At 36.8% G+C, this 13,174-nt stretch overlaps 1 protein-coding gene across 39 annotated transcripts in view; it reads left to right on the top strand.

The window, feature by feature from the left end:
• ADGRL2 (adhesion G protein-coupled receptor L2) overlaps window positions 1-13,174 on the top strand; it is a 373,380-nt gene that overhangs the window by 318,387 nt on the left and 41,819 nt on the right. For all 39 annotated transcript variants that reach the window (XM_085512217.1, XM_085512226.1, XM_085512232.1 and 36 more), the window contains 2 exons: window positions 3,660-3,769; window positions 9,355-10,155. In XM_085512217.1, the coding sequence (XP_085368343.1) occupies window positions 3,660-3,769; window positions 9,355-10,155 (911 nt within the window). The remainder of the gene's footprint in view (window positions 1-3,659; window positions 3,770-9,354; window positions 10,156-13,174) is intronic.

Below are 13,174 nucleotides of genomic sequence, written 5' to 3'. Positions count from 1 at the left end.
TGAATCATCATTCTTTCAATGCTACTGTTAGTCTTCCCCTAACATAGGGTTTCATACTTAATCCATGCATTACCTTTTCTACATCGGCTGTTTTTTGAGGATCTGCTTTATTTCCTTGTAAATGACAAAGTTATGATGTCATAAATCTTTGTGAATATCATGAATGTCTCAAGCATGAAGATGTTTCATTGTCAGATCATATGAACTTTAAGATTGTACATAAAAACCTGTGAATTTGCATAGTTTAAAATATGCCGGGGAAGTATGCAGTTAAGTAGATTACAGAATGCTTAAATGATACTTAAAGCCAATAGAACACTTAAACACTAGATTGCAAACACTTAAACATTAAAATATTTGTGATTTGACTTCTTAAATTCCCAGAACAACAAATGCTACCTCATACCAGTAGGAACAATTGTAAAACAGTTTGGATAGATGAACTGAATGAACAGAATGTTGTGTAGAAAATATAACTCTGGTTAAAATGCATGAAGGACTTGAAGTTAGTTGGCAAGGTTATGTTCTGTTTTGTTTTGTTTTCTTTCTGATGGTGTCTGGGCCAATTTTTCAAATATCCAGGAATTTTATTTCTGTTGAATCTTGTTTTGGAGTAGCCACATTCAGAAAGGGCTTACCCATTCCAAAAGGAAAAGAAACCTGCAGGCAGGATTATGCTGCACAGATTGTAGCAGTGTAGTATCGTCTTCATTGGACATAATGTTTCTAAATGTAAATTTTTCTCAAAATTGTGATCTAGAGTGGTGGTAAGGTACCTTGATATTCTGTAACTCTGTAAGATAAGATGCTGTTTTAGATGGACTATCTTTTGTCCAATATAGGTGGCATAAAGAATGTCAGCTGAGACCTTTAGCATTTGGTAACATGGTCTTTGCAGGCAGCAGCAGAAGCATAGGCCAATAACTAATACTGAAGTTAGTGTCCCAGGTTTTACAAGGGGAAAGAAAGAACAATTTTGAAGAAGGAAGACTACTATTTATCTGGAGAATAAATGACAATACTGTAAATTCTCTGAATGGCTAGTCTCAGAACTACCTCTACAAGGCCCAAATATCGTTCATCTCTTCTCTAGAACCCTTGAGTTGGGATTGACAACTGCTCTAATAACTGTCATTTATGACCAATTTAACTGGGTAACAAATAGATACCTGAATGCAGATTCTGTTTATTTATTTTTAACGTGTGAATGTATGAATCAATATACTTCAATTTGAAGTGTTAGAAGCGTATGGAAATCAGAATCTTATACCAAATGATTACCAAGTTTTTTAAAACACAAGCAGCAGTTCATTCCTAAATATAAGTCTGTGATTTGGATGAAAAATCTTTATTTTTTCAGTTATCCACTTAATTGTTCTTGCTCTAGATGGGGATGCTTTGTAGTACTACTGTGCACTTCAGCACCAGGGTTAGCTCATTGCATTTTGGAACTTCAGTCTCCTTCATTTTGGCCAAAGGTGAGCAGGAGGTGGCCATATGCAGGACACATAAGTTCTTACCTATTGAAATAGTCAATAGTCATAGTTTTTTACAAAGTCAGCAATTCAGTGCCTGAAGTTTGACAGTGGCTGTTACTGTAGTAAGACAAAAATACTGCACTTCTGATTTATTGTCATTATACACCCTTTTGATACAAGCTTGAAACTGACCTTCATCAGTTTCGTTCTCAAATAATTCTTCCCAATGCGTATCCATTTTGTTTTGTAATAAATCAATATTTCTTTCTTAATTGCTGCTCATTCAAGTGTAAGATGAAATTTTCATACGGCTCAAAGCTGTGGAAGCCATTACATTGAGTGATGCACTGCAGAGAGTATTTTTGTAGGAATGCTTTTGGCTTCATTTTAATTTAAAGAAATTAGTTACAAAATATTACTTTTTTAATGCTGGTTAGTCTGGCGTCTACTGTGGAGTTTAAAAAACCTTGTAGAGAGGTAAGACCAAAGAGATCTGTGAAGTTTAGGATCATTTTCCCTTCTACTTCTGTAGTCTCCTCTTACATCACGCATCTGACAGCAGTGCAGTGACTGTCTGCAAGCTGGTCACATTACACTTCCATGAGGCTCTGAGTGCCATTGTAAGCATCCTGCTTTCTCCAAACCCTAATACCCTGTGTAGGCTGTTGCAGTGAGTAATGCTGGCAGCCTGAGTGGCAAGATACTGGGCTGACTGGCAAGTGACAGCCAGAAAGTCAGCTCCTCACCATCTACCTGCCTGCCTATCCTGGCTTGCGTGGGTTATTTGCAGTCAGTTTTGAAATTACGAGCATCACAAGATGAATAGTTTTGTCTGTTTTTTTTAAAGAACAGAGAAAAGAATAAAGTCAGAAGAGATTTTACTCCTTAGTTTACTCAGCAAGAAGGTCAGTTTGTCCCAGCCTATTCACTGATAGCTTGGTTAGAAGGTAAATAGGAAAATTATTTATATCCAAGTTCTTCAAATGGGCTTGTTCTACTTCTCATGACATAGTAAGTAATCACTCTTACACCTGATGGCAAAGTACAGCTGGAGAAAGCTGTTGGTACAAGATAGATTATTTTAGCTTGAGATTTCTTATTCAGGGAGTGTGGGAAGTAGTAGACAATAGAGCATCTGATGTACAGCTGGAGTCAAAGGCTAAGCTATTACTTAAGTTTATTCAGTTTGCTTACAAACAAAAGTAACCCCTGAGAAGATCAGCCAAACTCCCTTTTCTTTTAGTCACCAAACTCCCTGACCTTCTCTTTTCCATCTATGTCCTTTTGACTATTCTTTTCTATGTTACTTCTTGACCATATCTTCAAAGTTAGGTGATATTTTTTTCATTTAAAATTATAATTCTATATTTGGCCTGGAAGTCCCAGATTATTATTATTTATTAAAAAACAAAACAAACAAAACAAAGAAACAAAAAAATCCCAACAAAATAGAAAGACAAAATGCCAGAACATTTTAAAATAACACTACATTCAGAAAATCATCGTGGCTGGGGGCACTTCTATGAATTTCTTCTTTGCATAAAACGCATTGGCTTCCATTGTTCAACAAATAATTTATATTTCAGTATTTTGTCTCCTCTACAATACATTGTAATTAATTATCTTGCAGTTCTTCTTAAATGTTTTTCTAATTTCCTCAGACTGTCACTATTTACTTCTTCCTGTAACTTAATGGAGGAAGTGTAAAGACCACCAATTGCTGTTAAAGTAATTAAAATCAAAATACCTAATGTTCTGTGTCTGCAGTAACTCTTCCAACCAAAATCATGGGTACCTTTAATCACAACAGTATTTTCTCTGAGACATAAAACCATGCAAATGTATCTCTGTAGAGATTAAAAGAATTAGTTGTTTGTGTGATTGTGCTTTATATATATAGATATAGATATATGTTTGGGGCATCTATCCTTGCTTCTCAAAATGAGTGGCATTTGAAATAACAGTAATACCCAAATTTAGGAGTGTTAAGCCTGAACTGAAATATTGTCTTGAAACCTTGTTTATGGACTTTGACTGATGTAGTATTAATTAAATTTGTTGTCTTATGGATTGGACTGCCCAAGTGTGAAGAGAATTAGCGCTGTACATAGCACTTTAGTATGAACTTGCAAATTAAATGTAATCTTAAATTAATTAGCCTGCTTTCTTTTCCCATTACAGGTGCAACAACCGAACACAGTGTATAGTAGTTACTGGGTCAGATGTGTTTCCTGATCCTTGTCCTGGAACATACAAGTATCTAGAAGTTCAATATGAATGTGTTCCTTACAGTAAGTATAATCTTTTTATTCTTGTTCACTTCCCTTGGCCCTCACAATTAAAGCTGGAGTGCTGTTCCATGGAAATAAGGCATGTGTTTATGGCCCATGGATCCATTATGCATGCAGAGCACTTACAGACTAGGGCCTCCAATTAGCTTCACGAAGTGTGGAAGGAAGCCATGGTGCAATGCTGGCCAAGTGTCTGTCTATGTTCTTAAGTGTTTGGCTTTTAAGGCTACTGTTTTTCCAGAAAACAAACTCGAATTAGCTATTCAATAGGCCAGATAGAAATTTGTACTTCTGCCCAATACCAGTTGCAGACAAATTGGCTTGGCTCACAGACTTCTAAAGAAGGAATTGACTTCAATTCTAATCATGATCTACTTAAAAGGCTACCTTGGTGAATTCGGGCTCACAGCAGAACCCAGCACTAACACTCCTGGTCAGGAGGTGTTGTAAGGAGACTGTGCTTTAGGGGCACATTTGTAAGTGAACTCAGATTTGTAGTGAATAATTCATTACTAAGTAACTAAACTGCATTTCTTAAAAAAAGAGGGAAAAGGAGCAAGAAGAGTTGTTCACTTTTAATGTAAAGCAAAAAATGTGAATTGTGCCTTCAAATCAGATGTCAAAACAGAACCTTTAACTGAAAAATGTAAATACTGAAAACACTGAGATCAAAAAATCAAAAGTAATAGCTATTTCAGCAGTTTTGTACAATATTCTTTCTAATGCCAGAATTCACTAGCTTTAGACATGCTTCTTATTTCCTTGTAAGAATTAACGTTGTGGGTTTTTTTTTTTTTCATTTACATGTATGCACGTGCATAAAAGTTCTGCAGATTCAACACTTTTAACTGGTTTTGCTTTCTTGTAAGGTCATTCTTTGCAGTGACTTCTCCCTCATCCTGTAACTCCACAGAGAAATAGCTGTGCTTGCAGTGGAATTTGAGGAGTGCACTGATCATTCCCTTAAGTTATTATTAAGTGTGAATGTCTTGATCTGCAGTAATCCTTAACCAAAGTCACATTTTCTGTTGGTACAGGAAACAGGCCAAGTCTGAGATGCAAAAACACTGTGGTGACAGTATACATCCAAAAATGAAGGAAATGAGTTCTGGCATAAGCAAAGCTATGTCAAAACTGTCCATAGTATTTACTGCACAGTTTTAAAATTTAATTGTTTTAAACTGAAATACTGTTCTGTACTGCTTCACCACATTGATCATTCACTGTTGTTAAAGGCCAAACATGGATCATCTTTTTTCTCTTCATTTCTGCTGTGTCATTGTGAAATGGATGCTTGCTGATTTTTTTTCTGTACCATTTGTAGGATTGGAAGCCTACTGCATACAGTGATCCCAAGTACCATTCCTCCTGTGTGTAGTTTTGGTGGCTTGTTATGCCTGTTCTTCTTGTGCCACTTTTAAAGAGTGATGTCTTACCCCGATCTAACCAAAATTTTGTTCCACGAAGATCGCTTTTACTTTAGCTCTATTCTTATTTCCAAATTCACAAAAGAGGGCAGTGCAGCTGATTCCAAACGATGGGGTCAGTCATATGACAAGAGATCATGTTTCCAGTTCCAGTAGGCTAGTTCATAGAGAAAAGGTATAATGCAAATAATGTTCAAACAATTCTTCATGCTGTTTTAGGAAGAGAACTGTGGATATATTCTACCAATTGGGTATTGCTATCTACAGGAATCTTTTCTTTTCCAGTTTTCAGAAGTATAGCGCGGCCTACCCTGAACTCTAACATGTAGCTATTCTGCTTTTAAAATCTTTATTTTTGTTTACTGTCAATTGCACTGGCCTACCCCTTGAATTATGTAATTCTGTGTCTATCATAACTCAGGATTCTGGATACTGCTTGTCTTTCCAAGTACAAGTTTTGGAGTTTGTTAACTGCAACATGTACAGTGATGACACTTCACCTAATTCCAGAATTGTAAGAGGAGTCATATGTTGTTACAAGCATCAAAAAGGCTGACAGCTATTAAAATCAGTTTTGAAGTTTAATTCTAAGTCACATAGTACTGCAGTAGCCATTTTGATTATTGACCATCTTTTTTCCATGTCCCACAAAGCTTGTCCTGATATTCTTGCAAGTCTCGATCAACACCCATTATCAAGTCTGATTTTTTTTTTCTCCCTTACTTGTTCCAGTGCTGCACTTCTAAACATATGGAATGACTGAAATTATTAGGTTTGCAAAGAAGATGGGATAGGCTTTTGTGGGTCTAGGAAGAGAGGTGTTTAGTCATCACAACAGCTCTAACTAAAGTTCAGTTCTGATTTTTACTTTACATGATTTCATCTTCAGTTACTGCAAGACTGAAAAATATGCTATGTTGGTATTTTTCAGCTTGTGAGAGATTACAACTAGCAGTTGTTACTTCTTTGGTAAAAGAAGCTCTTACATGTTGGAGTTGGTGTCACCCTTGTACAAAATGCAGTTTATGAGCAATTCTTATGTCTTGCTGGTGTCCAGAAATGTATAGCTGCTTTGCTGTCCATGCATATTGATCGAGCTTTCTCTGGGCTCAGTATTCATTGTCCTTGTAAGAATGCACTTAATGAAAAGCTTGCTTTTTTGCATCTCGTAATATAGACCTGTTCAGTAGTGTTTTTCTAATCCTCTTTAGCTTTAAAAAAAAAATAAATCTATTGAAATACTCAGTTGGATCTCCAACAGAACTAAAATTTTAGACAAATTTGATAGGCATTGCTTTGTCTTAAAATAAGAGTGGTATTGATTAAATTACAAAGAAATTGAGAGTATCATACTTGACATTTCTCTCAGTTCTGCTTCACAATGTATGTTGACTCTGACTGAGTAACAGAAGTCTGCCCTTTCATTAAGAAGTACATCAAAAGTACCATTTTGTACATCTGTGCATTTTTATTTTACGCCTTTTTTGGACTCAAGAATTCAATAGAAAATGTTTTAAAGTGCTTTATACCCTCTGTCTGTATTGATTGGACTTTGCAACATTTATTTATTTCAGTAAGCCCATCTGTCCCTGAAAACTGTACAGCTGTACACCAATGTACTCTGAGAAGACGTGCCAGTAATGATTTTAGTTATCCTTATCTTTTTCCCACTCTCCTATTACTAATTCTAAGTAGGTACAATATCAATATTGCTCTTTGGCAAGGAGTAAGCTCATACATGAAAGTTCACAAACAGAATCATCTGGAAGTCATTAAAACTGAATGTGAAACTCAGAAACTTGCCTAAAAATGCATCTTCTGTTTACTGAAGAATTAGAAAATGCAGAAAAACAGTTGTTATCTAAAGATGCACAAATGAACAAAGGCTAGGAAAACTACTGCTCAGTTTGACAATATTAGCCCCCTCCGACTCCCCTCATGAAGTTTTGGAATTGTTCCCCAAAGGAACACTAGGCCAGCTCAGTCAATATCATTGTCCCAAAATAACCATATTTAATTTTGTTAATGAAACCGAAAATCCAAAACTTCATAATACATTTTTCAAGTTAATACCATAATACTGAAAATGTCATAACTGTGCAAATAGTTTTGATACACTTCCTTGATATCAGCAGTTATTGTTACACAGATTGGTACATCTGTCATTTTTCAAGTCATTTTATGAAACTAAGAGAACATCCTTCAAAGGCTACTGAGTATGTGAAATAGATTTTATTGCAAATAATTATTGGAAAGCTATTTACTATCTGGACTTCAGCTATAAGTCTTCTTGTAATAAGTTCCTTAAAACTTCCTTCGGGAGAAATTGCTACAGTAATATAACTTTGTTAATTGGGTTTGATTTATATTTTCCATGTGTAGTGGTGGAATGGATATTTGTTTCAAACACTTAGTATGACTATCATTGCATACTAGCTTGCTGTTTCTGGCTTAATCGATGATGCTGGAGAATATCTGAATGAGCTAAATGTTAATTTTTTCCTTCTCTTCTTGCTTACTGTGCTTTTACTTTCTTTTTCTAGATGTTTTTGCTTATTCCGTCTAGTGTGATTTTGCAGCTATAGATAAAGAAGTGGCAAAAGTTCTCAAGATTACATACAGGAAAACAAATAAAATGGGGCTAAGGAAAGCTAAAGGATGCAAGCTGCTTTCTTTACAAGAAGTAAAAGCTGAGGGAAGGTGGAGGGGGAAAATTCAATAAGCACACATACATAACTATATAACTCATATACTGTGTTTTGGATTTATAGTTATCTAATTAATATAATATGTATATGTGCACTAGCGCATATATGATATATTAATGTGTCACTCTTAAGAGTCAACTTGATAGCATTATGCTTTGAGTTTGAGAAGAAGAGTATATCTAGAATGCATTAGTGAAGTCATTCATTATTTATTCAGGTTCACTAAGTGAAACAACATGCCAACATATCTGTATTGCCTCCTTAATCTACTAAAATGATTGATCCATGTTCACTTATGTAACCATAGAATCTTTCTCCTGCTAGGTTTTCCTGTTGTCTGTTTCTCTTTATCCAATATAGTGCAGTTCTTATTCTCCCTATATTTAGCGTCTGTTACTAATTTAATCTTTAGATTAATAGTCAATTTATGTTAATCTTCTTTCTTTTTTCCTTGCACTTTTTTATTTTTCTTCCGATGCTTAAAATAGAAGTGGAGCAAAAAGGTAAATAACGTATACAGTCCAAACCCCAGCTCCTTGTTATGTGCCTTATGGATGTTAACCTCTTCCCTTCCCCTCCCCACAACACTCTTATATTATGATAATCAGCAGGATCTCATAAGTACACCTCATAAAGAAGTCGACTGTTTGCAATAAAGTGACTTGGCTGCTTAAAGTAGGTGGCGGGGTATAGTGTCTGAAATACTTGGGCTGGAGGGAAGACTCCCTTGCTTTTTTCTCTCCCTTTCTCTTTGTCTTTCTTTCCCTCTATTTCTCTCACCCTTGGGTAAATTCTTGTTAATAAAGTGTCATCTTGCCTGGCTTCCAGAACCCTCTCCATAGCATGCCATGGTTACAGGGTTTCCTGGTCTGTTTCATTCATTGCTTTGGTTGTGTTTTGTTTTCTCTGCTCCTAATTGCTTTCTCTATATACCTGATGATTTGTTTTGTTCCTTTATTTTTAATCGAGGCACCTCCTTTTTCAGCCTCACCACTTCTTAAAGTTCTAAAGTTGATGTGATTTTTTTTGGACTGAAATGACCTAGCACACTACTGCACACCAGTTAAAAGCTCTGGAACGTTAATGTGTACTCACTAAAAGTCTAAGATGAAAATGCAAGAGTAGCTCTACATTTTCAGCTGTCTGTGTATGCTATTGAGCCTTGGTCTGTACTAGTGAAAGCTGTTCCCATCCACTTTCCATACTGGTACAGCAAGAACATGGTAACTTTAAGAAAAGTGGATGATAACGGGTGATAATTGCATTAATTATAACATACGGTATTATCTAGTGCCAATTAAATTGATTTTTTTTTCTTCCTGACACAGTCATTATGATTTACCTACTTTTTTCTTTTTTCTTTTTTTTTTTTTTCTTCTTCTTTTTTTGGGTTATGAGACAGTTTTAATTTGACATAATTCTTGTCTTACTTCTCTCTGTGACTTGTTAGTTTTTGTTTGCCCGGGAACCTTGAAAGCAATTGTGGACTCACCGTATTTATATGAAGCTGAACAAAAAGCAGGTGCTTGGTGCAAAGATCCTCTTCAGGCTGCAGATAAAATATACTTCATGCCATGGACTCCGTATCGCACTGATACTTTGATAGAATATGCTTCTTTGGAGGACTTCCAAAATGGACGCCAGCAGACAACATATAAACTCCCGAATCGAGTGGATGGTACTGGATTTGTAGTGTATGATGGTGCTGTGTTTTTTAACAAGGAAAGAACTAGGAACATAGTAAAATTTGACTTGAGGACTAGAATTAAGAGTGGAGAGGCCATAATCAATTATGCTAATTACCATGATACTTCCCCATACCGGTGGGGAGGAAAGACTGACATTGACTTGGCAGTTGATGAAAATGGCTTATGGGTAATTTATGCTACGGAGCAGAACAATGGGATGATAGTAATTAGCCAGCTGAACCCCTACACCCTACGTTTTGAAGCAACCTGGGAGACAACATATGACAAACGGGCAGCATCCAATGCATTTATGATATGTGGTGTCTTGTACGTTGTCCGGTCAGTGTATCAGGACAATGAGAGCGAGACGGGCAGGAATGCCATCGATTACATCTATAACACCAGGTTGAGCAGAGGAGAGCATGTGGATGTTCCTTTCCCCAACCAGTACCAGTACATTGCTGCAGTGGATTACAACCCCAGAGACAACCAGCTCTATGTGTGGAATAACAACTTCATTCTCCGATATTCTTTGGAATTTGGCCCACCTGATCCTGCCCAAGGTAAGAGTTCAATTTATCTGACTTTTTTTTTTTTTTTTTTTTTTTTTTTTTTCCCAGACAACTATTTCAATCTCTTTAATCTCAGACTTAGCTTTTAGCAGAAGTGCAAAGAGGATTGGTCTCTGCACAGCTGAGCGGTGCAGTGTTACATTGGTGCAAGGCAAATTTACAGAACTTGTGAAGAGAGAGATTTATTTCATTTAATTTTATTTGGTTTGTGTTTGGGTTTTTTTGTTAGGGTTTGTTGTTGTCGTTGTTGTTTTGGTAAAAGTGTTTAGCTTTTTTATGTTTGAGAATTATTTAGTTTATACCATTAGTTTGGCTTTCTATGGATAAACTAAGTTTGAGTTCATTCATGCTGAGCTCAAAGCCTGTTCCCATTGGTTCTGTTACCTTCCTGCCTTCTGAACTGATTTTACCACCTGTGCAGACCTTTTTAACTTTTTGGTGCCAGCAGCTGAAGAGCAACATTTATTGGGAAGTCCCAATAAGGATACATAAGGGGTTAATGTGCAATAGCAAGCATAAATACTTTTCTGGAGACCTGTTTTCACAGTTACTAATGTTAGTTTAGATAGATTATCCAACATGTTTTTTGCTGATTTCTCAATAAGTTCATTACAGCTGCAGTTCCCTTGGATTTAGAACAGTTATGTAAAAAGAAGACACTAACTCCAAAAAGAGGGAGGAAAAATGGAGATCTTTAGGTCTCAGCAATTTCTAAGAATGACATGAAAAGGCATAGCCACAGATAAACACCTATGGGAAAGAGTACTGAAACAAATGGTCTGGAGCCGAAGAAGGTGTATGTATTAAAAGACAAAATGTTGATAAGTTGCTTTAGCAATGAAACTTAATACTTCACTTCTGTCATCTAATTGACATACATGCTCAGCAGTAAATTTTTAAACTTTACGAAAGTAGTAATTAGTGGCTTCTTCCGGTGGAAAGTAGCTGTTCTGTTTCAGCTCAGCTAATGAATGCACAGCAGTATAAACTAGTGGAGCACCTCTCCCACAGAGACAGGTTGAGAGAGCCAGGATTGTTCAGCCTGGAGTGAAGGTTCTGAGGAGACCTTCTCATGGCTTTTCAATACTAAAAGAGGCTTACAAGAAAGCTGGAGATGGAGTCTTTATCAGGGAGTGTAGTAAGAAGACAAGGGGAAGTGGCTTTGAACTGAAAGAGAGGAGATTTAGATAAGATATTTGGAAGAAGTTATTCACATTGAGGCTGGTGAGGCAGTGGAACAGATAGATTCTTGCCAGTGGAAGCTGTGGATGCCCCATCCCTGGAGGCATTCAAGGCCAGGCTGGATGGGGTCCTGTGCAGTCCAGTCTGGTGCGAAGTTTCACTGCCCATGGCAGGGGAGTTGGAACTGGCCTTTGGGGTTACTTCCAAACCATTTTATGATTCTGTGTCAACATATATGTAAATTTTTCTAGATGTAAATATATGTAAGAAGCAGTAGAATAAGGCAGTTTAGAACTAATGGATTAGTAATCTCCAGAGCCACATGAAGGCATTCCCAGTCTGTCTCCACAGACCTCCCCATGTATGACACTAGGCTCAGGCCAGTTCCAGTGCCTAGCTCTAAGCTCCAGCGTAGGGCAGCTGTTCAGAAGGCCCTGCACCCCATTTCATAACACAGGTTGGTGGCTGCTCTTAGCAGAGCCATACCCACCTATCTAATTAGAAAGCTTAGGCATATTATTTTTCATTCAGTTTAATTCTGATAAAATTGAAGTTTAAGTTCTCCAAAGCTTTACAAGTAAGAGAAGAAAATGGAGGTGCAGGCTCTGCCATGAATAATGTGGCAGAAGCTAATATTTAAATCATTACATTAAGGAAAAAAGTATTAAGGAAGAACAGGAAGAGACAAAAAGGCTTTGTATGATCTTTCCTTTGTGTTAGTAAACCACTCAGTGTTTCCAGTGAAACATTTCATGATGTTTTTATTATGAGTCTCTAACATAAGTTAAAGTACACAGCTCAGCCACATCCTGTCTAATATCAAAAAGACAGTTGTACATCCACTAGCACCCCCTCATGTCCTGGGGTTTTCATGAGAAGAGGTTGGCATGCAAGGCAGGGGGAGAAACACTTTCTTGCAATCAGACCTAGATGAGAAGGGGCCCAGGGCACGCTGCGGGGTGCTTGCCACTCTTCTAAGCTTTTTACCCATTCATCCATGAAGATACAAAAACAGTATTTTTTGTGAGTGAATTGTGAGACTTTGTTTTAAATGCATTAAGACATCAGTAAATGCATTTTGATTGTGACCTTTTAAAATATAGAAACTATTTGAATACATAATACATATATTCACAAAAGGGGTTTTCCCCCTATATAAAGCCAATAAACAGTATTTTATTATTCTATGGATCTGTATGTGGCAGATCTAAGAATATGTTTCAGTTCATTTCCTCTTTTGCCTAAACCAATTGCCTTTAGTTAAAGATTACCAAATTAAAGGAAAAATTATCTTGCTTGTCCTTGAGATGTACTGTTATAAAATGACAAAGATATTCCACACGGTTTATAGCTCTGTATTTTACTTGTATTACATTCTCATTTCCTCTTTCTTTCAGCATAATATCTATATAAATTGGAGACCAGTTCTTCTATTGTTACAGAGCTTAAAGTTCTATATGTGTAACATATAGATCATGGAATCATTAAGGTTGGAAAAGATCTCTTAAGATTGATCTTGAAGTCCAGCCATCAGTCCATCCTCACCACGCCCACTAACCATGTTCCTGAGAAACCACCTCTACACATTTCTTAAACACCTCCAGGGATAGTGAATTTGCCTCCTTCCTGGGCAGCCTGTGCCAGTGTGTGACCACTATTTCTGGGAAGAAGGTTTCTCTCTTATCCAACCTGAACCTCCCTTGGTGCAACTTGAGGCCATTACTTGTAAACCTATTGCTAATTACCTTGAAGAAGAGACTAACCCCTGCCTCTTTACAACCTTCTTTCAAGCCTCCTTGGGCTTCTTCAGTCTAAACAAGCACAGTTC

The sequence above is a fragment of the Coturnix japonica genome, chromosome 11, assembly GCF_054131305.1.
Source record: "Coturnix japonica strain WE chromosome 11, WE-NBRP24, whole genome shotgun sequence".
Lineage (NCBI taxonomy): Eukaryota > Metazoa > Chordata > Aves > Galliformes > Phasianidae > Coturnix > Coturnix japonica.
This window is presented reverse-complemented; position numbering and strand designations above follow the sequence as displayed.